Source organism: Hesperophylax consimilis, chromosome 9 (assembly GCF_061612785.1).
Source record: "Hesperophylax consimilis isolate HC1 chromosome 9, BYU_Hcon_1.0, whole genome shotgun sequence".
NCBI lineage: Eukaryota > Metazoa > Arthropoda > Insecta > Trichoptera > Limnephilidae > Hesperophylax > Hesperophylax consimilis.
The window spans coordinates 5074602-5089907 of NC_142844.1; the positions used below are offsets into that span (position 1 = coordinate 5074602).

General features: G+C 33.0%; 1 protein-coding gene across 1 annotated transcript in view; it reads left to right on the forward strand.

The window, feature by feature from the left end:
• Window positions 1–15306, forward strand: part of LOC149420831 (glutamyl aminopeptidase-like) — a 65025-nt gene that overhangs the window by 4388 nt on the left and 45331 nt on the right. The window contains exon 2 of the mRNA XM_089635571.1: window positions 7626–7978. Coding sequence (XP_089491697.1) covers window positions 7626–7978 — 353 coding nt within the window. The remainder of the gene's footprint in view (window positions 1–7625; window positions 7979–15306) is intronic.

Here is a 15306-nt window from a genome sequence, read left to right on the forward strand (position 1 = left end):
AAACTGGTTTTTATTTAATTTGTAAATAATTTTATAACAAAGCAAAAAAGTTAATCAAAGAAACTGTCACAGAAAATCTTAGCTAAAAAACTGTATTTTTAAAGTCGTTTCCTTTACGCGTTTATAAATTTCTATTGAAAAATGTTTTTTTTTGTAGTTTACATTTATATTTTTTATTGAGAAATTTATTTTTTTATTTCTATTTTGCTCAAGTGAAACGATAGGAAAACCTTCAATTTATCTAAAGCATTTTTGGCATTCATAATGTACACCATTTCGTTATGAAGATTAATCAAAATAGTGATTAAGCATTAAGCTTTGCCTTAATTATTATTTATATTGTTTCAGAGGGTAATTCCTGTTGATAGCTTATCCAAAGTACAATGTATATTTGCAGTTACAATCTATTTATAAATCCGAGTTTACCATTGGATACTCGAGTGGCTACATACCGTATGAGTTAGCCGAGTTTTCTACCTTTTGAAAATATTTATTAGTTAGACGGTCTCCGTGGTCGAGGGTTAGAAGCAATCCGGAGGTCGCAAGTAAATTTTATTCGATTGATTTATGTTATTTCACAATTTAATCAATAAACAATAATAATTTTTTCTACTTTCTATAAATATAATATGCATGTATTATGTACAACCTTTTTTTTTTGTTATTTGTTTTTGGGGTGTTATGCCGTGTTGCGCTAACTCCTTCTTTAGCCAACGTTTCGGACAGCATTGCAGTGTCCATCATCAGGGCAGATGTGTTATTTGAGGTTGTGTTAAAATGTGAGCTTAAGTATGAGGTTGTGATACCGTGTTGCCAGCTCCAACCCTCTGAGCTAACATTAACGTATCATTTTTTATTTAAAGTGGTTTTCAGTGGACACTGCAATGCTGTCCGAAACGTTGGCTAAAGAAGGAGTTAGCGCAACACGGCATAACACCCCAAAAACAAATAACAAAAATACTTTTGGCCGTGAAAATGTTAAATCATATATGTACAACCTCTCTAAATAATAGTAAAATCCCTATCAAATTCCGTGGTTTGGACAGACGCGGATACCGACTTTTTTTTATACTATTTAGAGATATTTGCGGCACGTTTCAGAGTGGAATATATTTTCAGTATTGCCCTGGTGTAAGAAAACCATTTAGAATTGAAACGTTGCTTGAAATAGCTTTTGCGGTGTTTGGTGACCAAACCTGAAAATCTGCCTTCAGCCACACATATAGCCACTCATATTTAGTCTCACTGGCTCCAGACGGTTGGGAGCAGTTGGGGAAAAAACCTTATCCTATAGATAAGCTATCAGGAGTATGGTCAAATTCCCCCTCAAGGGAACGTTAAGCTATTAAAAGTTCGTTAAAAGAGGTTTTCTGATTTAAATAATATCGCTGAGTTGAATTTGTGACCAGAAAACATTCTTAAGAATGCAACAACTTGTAAAAAGCATTTGATTATATTATTTATACAGGTGTAGTTTTGCAGCTGCTAATAAAACTTTATTAATTTTCAACGTATTCAAAGCATTTATCAACTGGTTTCTGGAAAAAAATATTTTTTAGCAAGTGGTATCCCGGAACCATTCCACACTCGCTGGATAACTGAACTAACAAAACCTTTTTTTTCAAACTTTTTTCACCAAACCTGTTAAAAATATTATGGTAGATGACTTGTTACAACTTATTTTCTTTTATTTTCATTAGGAAGGATCGCGAAATGGATATAACGTCGACGGCAAAAACCAAACTCTATCAATGGTAAATACATTAGAGCATTTTCTTTTCCTTTTTGGCTTGCTGATAAAATGCTTAGCGCAAATTACCGATACAATACAAGCATGTATGTATTGACGAAGTAACTACATAAAGCTTAATTAAATTTGAAAAATATCGAAGGCGCAAACCATTTAAATTCATAAAAGAAATTTTCGCTTTAATCACCGCTTTGGTAGGTAACGACATGATTAAGTTTAGTTGATACATTTTTAAATTATTGTTAAATATTTTCTATGGCTTTTGTAGATCGCTTTTGATTTTTGGCTTGCTTAAAATAATGGCTTTACGCAAAGGAGCAAAAGATAACAACAAATAAGATTATATCTACCTGTAGTTCCTCTAATTACCGTGATAACAAGGTTATAATACGAAATTTTTAGCTAAGACGCAAGCCAATTAATACCGTAATAAAAGTTTTCTCTTTTGCCATAAGTTTTACTAGTAACACTTAGTACTAAAAATTGCCAATGCAAAGCAAACTAAGCACTCAAAAGTTTTCAGTAAATGCCTCCTAGATGGCGTAAAAAATTAAATTATCGGCTGAAATCGTGATCATAAAAGAATAGGAAATACAATACATGTCCTAGATGTGACCTATCTTTTTCTGTTCCAGATTTTCGTTTAGGAATCGCTAATATTGTCTTCATTGTCAGCCGAAAGTACATTATTTTTCGCAATTAATTAACGAAAAGATGCAAATTTACCTGTTTTACTTATAAATAGTATTATTATTTTTATTTTTTATTCTTGGTTGGTACCTACTCAGGAACGTCAAACCCGATTTTAGTACCTATTAGTAAATATTTCCCCCCGGGCCGCATCCAGAATAATAAAATAGAGTACATTTGTATATATTATTACATGACCTTGGACTATAATTATATCGATGGCCTAGCGCACACGTGACATTGTATTAAATAGGTACCTATAATTTGACAATTTACAAGAATACTTGAGGTTAATTATAAGAAGTGAACATAGATGTATTATACGTCAATAGCCGTGAAGCAACAAAATGAACGTGAAAATGCGATAACCTAACCTATCCTAACCCAACTTAACCAATAATAACCCAACCTTACCTAACCTATCCTATCCTAAACAAAAAATCGTAGTAACCCTTTAAATATTAGGAAACCAAGTTCATATGATGTTTGGGACCAAATTTGGGTGTGTGGCCAGCGATCCCGAATAATTGTCTATTATGCCGATTATATGTTTCATGTTTTCTTCACTGCCTACAAACAAACGCGAATTATGCGCGAACTTCATACCGGTGTTTTGTCAAAATGGTGCGTCGGTTGGCAAATTTTCTCTTAAATTATTATTTACGTAAATTATATTAAATATCAATATTTTGCAAAATCGTAAATGCAAAATGTTTTTGCTTATTGCCATTAAGTTGAATCAAATTATTGTTTTTTTAAGTGCGTATTAAAAATGGTAGTTGTAAGTAAATTCTTACCCATATACCTACTTAATAATTACCTAAATCGTAAATTAGATCAATTTACTATATTATGATATAAGATGCCTAACGAAGATTTTAGAAGCAGTACCCATTACAGTAACCATTACAATTAAATGGTTATAGGTTAAATGATCGTTATTAAATAATCGTAATCAAATGATCGTAATTCTCAAATGATCGTAACCCTCAAATTATAGTAACTAAATAATCGTAACTCTTTAATGATCATAATCAAATGATCGAAACCCTCAAATTATCGTAACTAAATGATCGTAACTCTTTAATGATCATAATCAAATGATCGAAACCCTCAAATTATCGTAACTAAATGATCGTAACTCTTTAATGATCATAATCAAATGATCATAACCAAATGATCGTAACTCTCAAATGATCGTAAGCAAATAATAGTATTTTGTCTGATATGTTACAGTAAAAAGATTTGCTGTAATTTGTTATGTGTAAGCATTTATTTATTTTACGAGATAATGTTCTGTACCTACACTGCATGCTGAATAATACCTATATTTCAATACTTACCGTTATCGTGTTAAATTCTGGTTTTACAAAGTTTAGGTATATTACGCATTATATATTTATATACACAGTATATAAACAGCCTTTTCACTTTTTCAATCAAATAAAAGATTGGAGTTTTTCTCTTCAGTTGCAAAGCAATTTTACACCAGGTTTTCACAACAGTGGTTAGTCTTCATAGCAACATTCTAATAAAACTTCTTCTTGTTTATGCTCCTATCTGCTCCTAAATTTAATAATTTGATTTGAGCGATGATTTTCTTATACGCGATCTTTTTAAAGTAAAATTACATTCGAATTGTAATTACGGTCATTTTAAGACCGAGTACAATAAAAACAAACAAATTTGTTTTTAATTTACGTGTTTTTTATTGTACATTATGACGAGCCCCAAAGTTAATGCTTTCTACAAATACATAATCTTATCGTATTTAACATCATTTTATTATTTACGATCAAATGGTAAATACGATATTTTGCTTACGCTTTCGCTTCAATGATCAACTATACTTCCTACATTGTATTGTGACGTTTATTCAACCACATTCAGCCCGTGGGCCGAGTTTTGGACAGCCCTGTTCTCGCTCATACAAAGTGATAAGCCGAAAAGTTTTTAAACAAATATTTGATATTAAAGGGATTTTCCGAGTACTTTATTATTGAATAATAACATTGACCTTATAATTAAGAATTATATGCAGGTAGGTAGACGCCTCATTTCGATAGATAATAATTTAATTACCATTACTAATACATATTGTGCGGGTAACGATCTTATGACTTTTTCCAGTTTATTTTTTTCTTCTTTTTTTTTACAGGTGTTTTTCGATATCTATCTCAGTAGGATATACATGTGTCGAGAAAGACATATTGGATACATAAATTAGTATTTATATATTATTTGATACATATAATGTTTCATTGCATTTTATGACAAGGGGTTTTTATAAAATTTTTGATCTTGGATCTGTCTTGGCTGATGATCCAAGACTCAGTGTCTGTTTTAAATTTAAAAAATATTGTGTTCAGTTTAATGGCTAGTTATTCAGGTAGCTTTTGGAATGTTTCATACGTAACTTTTTAAAGAATAATAAATAATAACGATGTTATCATAATTAATTTTTGGGATATTGTGCCGTGTTTCTGCTTGCGTCTTCTTTAGTCAGCGTTTCGGAGAGCGTTACTGTTTACAGTATGTGTCCATCGACCAGCATCAGGGCACACGGAGAAAAATCGATTTTTACCGTTACGATAAATTATAAGGCGATGTACTACGTCGTGTAATATTTAAAATCGATCCGCCATCAACAACACTCCTTACGTTTATGGCGATAAGGCTTAAATTCCCGCTTAACACCATCCAACTGTTTTGATTTAGGCAAGAAAAAAACATGGCCAAAAAGTGCCTTTTATTTTATTTTGTGGATGTTCAGGCATAAATATTTAATTTTTTTTCGATCATATTATAAATAACTTAATTTGCCACATTATGCAATAAAATCATAACCGAAAATGGGTTGGTAAGTAGGAGATTTTGAACTTTAAAGCAGTTTTCATAGACCTTATAAATGTTTTTTTTGGGCTTATAAAAAGACTTATCTAAAAAATACTCGATTATTTCAAAGGCCAAGATGTATTCTACTCGCAGTATTTAATTAAAGCATCTGAAACATTTCTAGGCGACTAAATTTTCAAACCAAAAACAAATAATTGTGCATTACTACGTATGGCATCGCCTTAATATAATATTTATTTATCTATTGAACAATTTGGATAGCGCCGCTTTTGTGAGATATCACCTCAGGGGCGCTTATTAATATATCTCAAGTACGCTGAACAATTGAATTTGGAAGCCACCTCTGGGCTGGAGCCCCACAACTTAACATACTTGTTAAACCGACTTGATTCTGCGAAGGAGGGCGGTCCTTCTGAATGACATCTCTAATGCACAGACGCCATGTGCAGGTGCACCGGTGCACGTGCGTGAAACCCGACTCACACGAGCGGAACACCCATTCACAGGTGAACTTCATGAGAACGGGCCGCTTCTTCGTCTCGTTTTTGTGTTAGACGGCTCGTATGTGGAATGGGCTACCGGCATCTGTTTTTCCTCCTTCTTATAATCCGAACACTTACATTAAATAAATCCCTTCGTACAGCCCGCACCGTAACCCGCCTCACAATGCTGCCCAACCGGCCGGCACCATAGCTCACCTGCATTGACACTGTACAGACACTGTACAAACTCTCTTGAGATAAAAAATAGTAATAATAAAATTTCCATTTAAGATTGTTTTATCGATTTGACTTGATAATATATCATGGCAGAGTATTTTAGGCCTGGCCGCATAGTGGATTTTGAGGTGTCAAATGTCTAAATTTGAGCCGCACCATAATAGAGCAATGTCCTGAATGGTGGTCTTACACCAGGGCGATACTCAGAGTACCTTCCACTCGGAAGTGGAAGTGTCACAAATATAATCATGACGATACAAAGAATTTTCGTTGTAATGCAAAAATATTCGGAAATGTTCCGACATCATAATGATAATATATTAGTAATTTACTTAACGTTTATCATGAAACATGTTAATTCATTCATAAGGCCCGCAATCCCGTTTTTAACCGGATTACCAATAATTTGAAGAGATTTTTAATAAATTAGCAATGGTAATTTTTCTCCGTGCAGATGTTGATGATGGACATTGTAACGCTGTCCGAAACGCTGTAACCCAAAAATTAAACAAGATGATACTTTCAACTGTGAAAATGTTATATGATAATGTGTACAAGGTGTGATATTATATTATGAGAGCATCTTCCTCTCTGGAACGTGCCGCAAGAATATAATATATTATTTTGAATTAATAAATTATGAAATAACACAAATTCATCAAACTAAATCTTCTTTCGAGCGCCGGGATTTGAAGCCACGACCTTCAACTTCAAAAAATCCCACTGATAATTAATCAGCTAAAAACTATCCAACTTAATATAATGCAACTACAAACTATCGAACTCAAAACTATCCAACTTAAGACAATGCAAATACAAACTATCGAACTTAAAACTATCCAACTTAACACTAGTCAACTTAAAACTATCCAACTTAAGACAATGCAACTACAAAATATTGAAATTAAAACTATCCAACAAACTGTATTTTGGGTGTGATCGAATTACACTCCCTGCAATTTAGGAGATAGGGGTGTGCCTATCTCTACCTACTTTTTAGACTGCCTCCCTGGAGGTTGTAGGGGAAATAATTTAGCTATTTTAGAACGTAGATCACTATGTTCTCGATGACTATATAAGACAGCGTTATTAAAGCTTATTCTATCTTATTGGCTGTAGGTTGTAGGCTGTAGGACTACAAACTGCTAATGGTTCTCCTGGTAGGGAGGAGTATATGAGCAAAATCTCTTCAGATATCGACATATTTTGCGTCAGTGGGGAAAGATTCAAATCCACAGGTCTACTGTGAGGTTCGTACATAATGCATTGAATAGCATTTTCCTCACATGGCTAGTGCATATGAATAACTTCCTCGAAAGCAAACCTGCTTATATGCTGTTGGACTATCTTTGATGGTCAATGTCAATGACCAGTTGTTCATTTGTATTGGAGGTATGACCAATGGGATTTTAAAAAGATAAAGACCATCGCAAAGGAAAGTCTAACTGATGTGGACACTAAACTTCTTACTATCTGAACACATGGTACATATAGAATAAGAGACCCGTCGCTTTCACTGGTGCAATTTTTTTAATCACTACATGTTTTCCAGCTAAACCAACATCCATTAGAATCTGAACATGTTTATTTATGGCCATTATTTTTTTCAGGATTATTACCGCCTTCCAACAGGCATGATTCCCGTGAACTACAAACTCCGGCTTCATCCAGATCTGGTGAAAAATACCTTCCAAGGCCACATTGAGATATCGGCTACAGCATCCGAGGCGTTGGATGAGCTGGTCTTACACAGCTATGGACTGATGATAGAGAAAATCACACTGTCCACGACTGGCAGCACCTCCGTCGTTGAAAAGTTTAGTTTGTCCAATGATGACCGCGAACTACTGACTATCACCCCTGAAAGTCAACTAAAGGCTGGAGATTATAACATTGACATCGAGTACTCTGGAAGTTTGGACGGTATCATTGGATTTTACGCTAGTACTGTGGATGAAGATAAGTAAGTTGTCCCAATTCATCATTTCTTGTATTTGAAAACTTCTCTCTACATACATAGTATTTTTCCTCTTCTTCATGAGACTTCAGACGTTCAGCTTTGAAAGTGCAAGTTCTAACTGATTACTTACATATTTTTGTTACGTAAGTTTACGCTCATAGAATAAAGAAACACACTTGGTTGTTAGATCGTTAACAAATTATTATAAGCATTAATTACTCGCCTGAAATATCCATACAAATTGAAAATATCTCCTGAGTAAAAATAAATTCCGCTGACGGGAATTGAACCCGCACCTTCTGATGTCCGGTCAGGTGCTCTGGTGTTTTTTTGCTATCCTTTGTGCTATGCATAAAAACCTTGTCTTATAAACATTAGATTTTAATAAAACAAAAAATAGTTAGATGACATTGATGAAAAAAACTCATCTCATTTTTATACCTTTCACTTCATGTGGAATCGTGAAATCCACATTGCTACTGTTAAAAACTACATTGTGTCACTTTAAGGTTAAACGCAACGCTCGTTGTATTCTACGTGTTCACAGATGGCGTTAATTAATTAATTTTGTTTAAATACGCTTTTGCAAGGTATTGCTTTACAATATTAAGACAAATCATTTGTTTGCGCCCGTATATACGCAATATGAATATGAATCAATAGTTTTGTTCGTTTAAAGATTTAATTCTTTCGATAAAGGCACACAAATACACTATTTTACCGATGATTCAATCCAATATTGTATTTGTATGCCTTTCTCGATAGAATTGAGTTTTTATATGGACAAAACTATTTATTCATATTCATATTGCGTATATGAGGGCGCAAACAAATAATTTGTCTTAATACTGTAAAGCAATACCTTGCAAAAGCGTATTTAAACAAAATTAATTAATTAACGCCATCTGTGAACACGTAGAATACAACGAGCGTTGCGTTAAACCTTAACTCCACTTCATATCTCATTCCAGTACAGAAATAATACGTTAAGTCTTCCTCAGGTATCCCCGATTTAACCATTCACCACTGTATTCCGCATTGTTACTATTAAAAGACTTTAATTTCACCACTATCTCATTCCATTGGAGAGATAATGCGTTTTTATACATATAAAGGGTGTCCAGGGGAAAAGTACGCTATGTTCGGGAAGTGATTCTACATGGTAGAAGTAAAAAGATAAATAAATTTTTTAAGCCTTCAGAAAAATCTTAAATAACTATAAATGTATATTTTATATATTTATGTAGGTAGAAACAAATTAACAATAAAACCATGTATTATAAAGAGTTCCGCGATGTTTAATGTTTTATCTCATTCGTTTTGTTGTTTATGAAGTTATGAGTTAGAATCATTACTTTTACTTTCGAAATCTTACCAGTTATGTTTCTGGTGGGAAGTAGTAGAGAGTAGGGACCTCCTCTTCTCGACACTTTCGCTCATTTTCCGTTAGCTAGTTATCACGTCGCCTAACACGGATTTGTTATAAGCTCTATTCTAATAATAATATTATATTCAACAGTATTTCACGAAATACTAGTGACGGATGGTGGTGAACAAACCTGGGAAGCCCCTCTGCAATCAAATCTCTCTTAGAAAAATTATTGAAATACCTACCTATTAATTTGGCTTTAAAATTTTAACTTCACTTTCTCCATAGTCCTTATCTAACCTTCGGCCGTAGAGAACTTTCCTAATAGGCGTTTAACATGATACTTTTTCCATACCAATCCTCATATCGGGACCCATACCGAAATTCTTCGCTTTACACAATCATTATTTTCATACTTACGATATCATACAGATAGTTGCCAATAAAGAAGAAATAAGATTTTTGGACGGTACGAAATCGTCGAAAAATGACAACACCTTGAATGTTCAAGATATAATGTTGATAACATATTCGTCATGTAACCATAGATCACAATCACGAAAGCATCTGTCACTATCATTTGCGAGCTGCGTCACGTGGTTGATCGTTATTCAATCGAGTTTTTTATTTATCCGTTTGTTGTTTGAACCTTTATAATAATGATTTTTATAGCGCTGCCTGCTTTTATGTTTAATAGACCATTTGGCAAAGTTTACAAAAGGGTTTTTTTTCGATTTTAATGGTGAATTCTAAATATTTCTCTACTTTAGTCATTTCGTTTTTTACATAGGTACCTACGCATAACAGGAACTGTTTAAACATCAATTTTCGTAAATTGAAGATATAATATAGCCATATTTTGACGTTTAATATGTATATGGAACATGGGTTGAAAATAATGAATGATTTTTTTGGATATTGGACACACAGTCTGGAGATTGACTTAAATAAATACCCCTGAGATGAATTTTCACAAAAACGGCGCCATATAAATCTTACAAATATTTTGTCATTAATGTAAATTTGAAAACGTTGCTTTCTATTACATGCTTCTAAATTGACTGAGCGTAGCGAAGTCCTGTTTTAGCTCGACCATTTTGCATTTCGACCGTACGTAAATATGTTTCTAAGTTACGTTTTAATGGTTCAGTAAAGATTAGTACTATTTCAAATGTGAAAACGTAGTGCTTATTCTCATTTCTTTAAGTATTATGGTACATACCTGAAGAAAGTTTTAAAAAATAGTTGTTATTGAGACAGTGACGATTCTTCGGACAAATTAAATAAGTCCGTATTTTAAATTTAAAAAAATCATACCTAAAATATACGGTTACTAAATAAGTTGGCAGGTATTTGTACCTTGGTACCTATAAATCTAATGATTTGAGAGGAAATTTTGGTTTTGAAATATTTAAAAAGAGAAATTTTTGAAATATGCTTTTTTTACCCTAAAGTTAAGTGTAGAAAAAAGATTTCTATTCGTGGGTAGTTTTTTTCACGGATTTTTGTTTTCTTTTGGTTTATTTTTTTTGTTTTAGGTTTTTTTTTATTTTGTTAAAAAAATAGATAAGTGTTAAGTGATAAGTTCTGGCAAGCTCAAAAAGTTCATGTAATATTTGTTGAAAATGCGTGTAAATGCCATATATTTAACACTTTACCTATTATTAAATCTTTCTATTTGAGCTATCGGTGTAAGGTAAATTGATTCCGAAGTCAGTTAAGTCATTTTTCACTTAATAATCAAGAGTATATTCATAATTAAATGCATTTTAGATGAATAATAACTAGATCCAGGGACAGTTATAAAACAACATAGCCGCTCAGCTTGTCTATCCGACTTCTGATTGGTTGAAAGTGGATAGTAAACATTTAAGCCCTCAACGCTTGACGGGATATTGAACCAATATCTATTTTAATTAATACATGACAATAAATGAAATGACACTAAACTGCGCTATATAAATGCCATGTTATTATTATTATTATATTCATAACATCGAGTGCTTGAGTGTTCAATATCCAGGAGATTGAAAAAATAAGAACTAAAAAATTGTTCGGTGAGTGGATATTACCACTCAAAAAATACCGAACCATTTTTTTTAAATTTTATGTTAATGCTAATGAACATATTGGCATTCATAACGCAGTTTTACTAAAAAAGGTTTAAAGATTGAACATACAAGAACTGGGGCAGCGATAGGTAAAAGTGCCTACCTGATCACTACCATGATCGATAGGATATTCGTATAATATTTGAGGAGAAACCACCAAAACACCGCTGCGCATATGCCAAAGCAATAGCTGTCACAACCAGAGGCGGCTCTTGGGGTCTAGAAGTGGGAGGTCAATCGAAAAAAAAGATCTGTTAATACATGTTGACAGTACCTACTCACCTATTCTGAAGCCGGTACTACAAAATTGTTTGATTTAAGATTATTTATCTAATTATTTACATACTTATGTTTTTTTTGTAAATAACTATTATTGCATTAAAATGTTTTTGTATCACTAACTCCAATCTCAGTTCAATGTTTATCAGTTGATTTAAAAAGTAAACAATAAAAGCAAAAGTAACTATGCGTTCATTTTATAGCACACATAACAAAAAATAATAGCTTTTCGTTTTAAAATATCGTTTTTAATCTTTTTATTTTAATCTCCTGTAACAGAAACTAATTGAAATATTTATTGAAAAAAATTTTCGTGATACAATGAATTGTTTGCGATTTTTTTTCAATACGATATCTACAGAATTCGAAATTTTAAATGACTCCATATAAATTACGTCATCAATAAAAAACATGATTTCGCGAACTAATATTCAAGATGCCTTCCATAAATAAACCACTCACGTGGCCACATTGAGATCAATGGATGATGTTTATCACACAAAAATTTTCGATCGACATTTTTTGTCATTTTCCTCCAATGCCTTAATAATCTTAGGTCGCAGATTCTCACCGAGGATGTGACCGAAACCCCCTACAAAATAAATTTGGTATGATACTAAGCGTAAGTCAAACATTATAGTGTTTACCTCCTTTGTCTGTACAGCAATAATTTGTCTGTATAGAGAGAAAGGATAAAGTTGGGGAACAAAATTTACAGTCACCCACGGTTGGTATATACAATAGCTTTTTTAGATGGCACTGGAACCCGCTATTACTGTACGAATCCGCACGAATATTTTAATTTAAATTTATAATCGGGTAGTTTGATAAATCAACTTTTTATTTATTTAATAATATTGTGCATTTTTTTGGGAGGCCATTGACCAAATGACCTCCATAGAAGAGCCGCCACTGGTCTTATTCTATGAGTTAATAGTAGGCATGTAAAATTATCATATGTGATTTCCTGAAGACAAAATATCAAATCATCAAACATACAAGCAAAAGTCGCAATACCTAACAGTAATACACATTCACAATCAGTAAAAATACATATTGAAGCCTTTTTATTACTATTATAAACATTAAACTGAATAAACATCCAACTTTGTACGTAAAACAATGAGAGATGACAAATGTCAAATAATGTCCGCCATCTTAAACTGTACGAAAATCGGTACCAAATGAGAAAACGTCAATGTTTTCATCACAAATCGCTAGGAATATACAAACTTGATGAAAAAGAATGGTGTAAAGCAGTCATTAGATCAGATTGTTTCATACGAGGTCCTCGGTATAGATAGCTAAAGCCGTTATTTAAGTCAAATTATTTATGAGTACAAAAAATGCAAATAACGATATCTCCATCTCACACCGTTACCTAACTAGGTACTGAGTTACTTTTGATAAGAAAGGTTACCTTTATCCAAAGCAGTAAACAATTATTTTATCCCCCTGCTGACTTTCTACTTGATAGTATTAAAATTCGAGGAGCAGTCATAGTATAAGCAATTTATTTTTTTAAATGTTCCCTCAGCAAATATATTATATATATTTTTTACGAGTATATTTATTTGAATTTCACATTGGTTTTTGTAAATGAATGAGTGTAAAACTTGGAAATGGAAATTAACTCTGATACTCGACAGATAAGCTCGTTGTCGATGACAAAACATTCTATCAACTTTTAGTGGTAGGTAATCGGCTGTTAAAATACTAAATAAATTTCGGTCATACCCAATTGGAATTTGGCGCAATTGTCAGCATGGTTGACTACAGTCCGTGTGAAGCAAGGAAGTCTACAATCTTCAGTCAAACAACAAAAAATGTACATAAACATTTTAAAAGTTCACAGCAGTTTAAGAGCGCGTCCCTGCGGAGGAAAAGTTCAATCCTCCGGTCCAAGAGATGGCGCAACTAGGTCGAAAATTAAATATATGTATTTTTATGTATCAAAATAGATGTATTTTTTAACATTTTTTCTGCGTTTAATTACGAATACATAGAATAAGTATATTTGCCCAGTTAGTTGTGTCTAGGGAATGCAATCCCGCAAGAAAATGTCAATCCAGGTATTTGCGGGACTGAACAATCTTAGTCCCGCTGGATCCAGGTATTTGCGGGATCCAGCAGAGTGGACTTAGATATCTAATAAATTGTATAATAAAGACCTCGATCTACCAACCTTGTTTTTAGACTTTTAAATTTATACCTATAATAAAACAAGTTCTGTGGGACATTTTAAATGATTTATTAATAGGTATACCTTTAGTTAGACATAGGTAAAGTTTAAATCATAAATTGGCAAAGAATAAGATAAGACATAAATTTACATAACATACCCGCCTCGGAACAGACTTTGTCTAGGAAGGTGGGTAAAAGAAATCTATGTACACAAATGAAAATAAAATAAACGCCCGGATTGCCGACACTGAAAATGAACTGAAACTTAAATTTGAATAATAACGTTCACACGATAAACAATATTCTTGTACAATGAGCATCATAAGTTTAATTAAACATTATTTTGGAAATAGCTTCGTAAAAAAGTTAAAGTATTAATTGTGTCATCTGATAAACGGCTTCTGATATTGGACACAAGGTAGCCAGCGGCTGAAAAAGCTCCTTCAGCTTCCACGCTGGTTGGCACAATAGTCATTAGCGCATTGTAAGTGAATTGAAGGTATGTGTCTTTTAATCCACCGGACTCGAAGTAATTCAGAGTAAGTGAGGGTAAATCTGTAGTTGCTCTCTTTCAGCTTTAAAAGATCTTGAATAACCATAATTTTTAGTGTCTTGCCGTAATTCATAACCATTAATTTGATAGAATTAGACGATGTTGGTAAGTTAAAACCCCCGGCTTTAAAAAGATCTCGCAAATCTGACGAGGTACAGAAAACTCGGAATGGTAAACCATCTTTAGACACCATTCGTGATACCCTCTTTTCGACGGTATTGTTTTCGCTTGAAAAATGGTCAGTGATTTTATTTGTTGATGGTTGAGGTTCACAATGAGCCGATGTGGACAGGGCCGCCGACAGCTAATCTGGGCCCCAAGTCTAGTAGACTATACCGGGCCCCCTCCCCACAACTTACCGGGGGGGGGGGGTGAGATAACAATTAATAAGTTCATGCTTACCTGCTACTGCTAGGAATACTACTTCATTACCTTTTCTTATACCATTATACCAATCATTCGAATTTAGCATAATTATTCAATGGAAATGTTTAAAAAGTTATGGTGAATACTCAAAATAAAATACTTGTGTTTCTTGTTTGTGTGTATTTACATATTCTTCGTTAATCAAGATATCTTGAGGCTAAATTAAATTATTATATTTGAAAGACAGAAAACAGGTAACAAAAATAAATAATCAATTTTCAAAACCAATGGAAAATAAATAAGGAGTACCGCAGTGATCGATCCTTGGCCCCCTATTGTTCATACTCTATAAGTCTATATTAATGACATGGTGAAAATATTTTCAAAATGCAAAGTACGACTATTTGCCGATGATACACTTATATACTTAATTGGAGATAACTATAAAGAACTAATAAATATTTTAAAT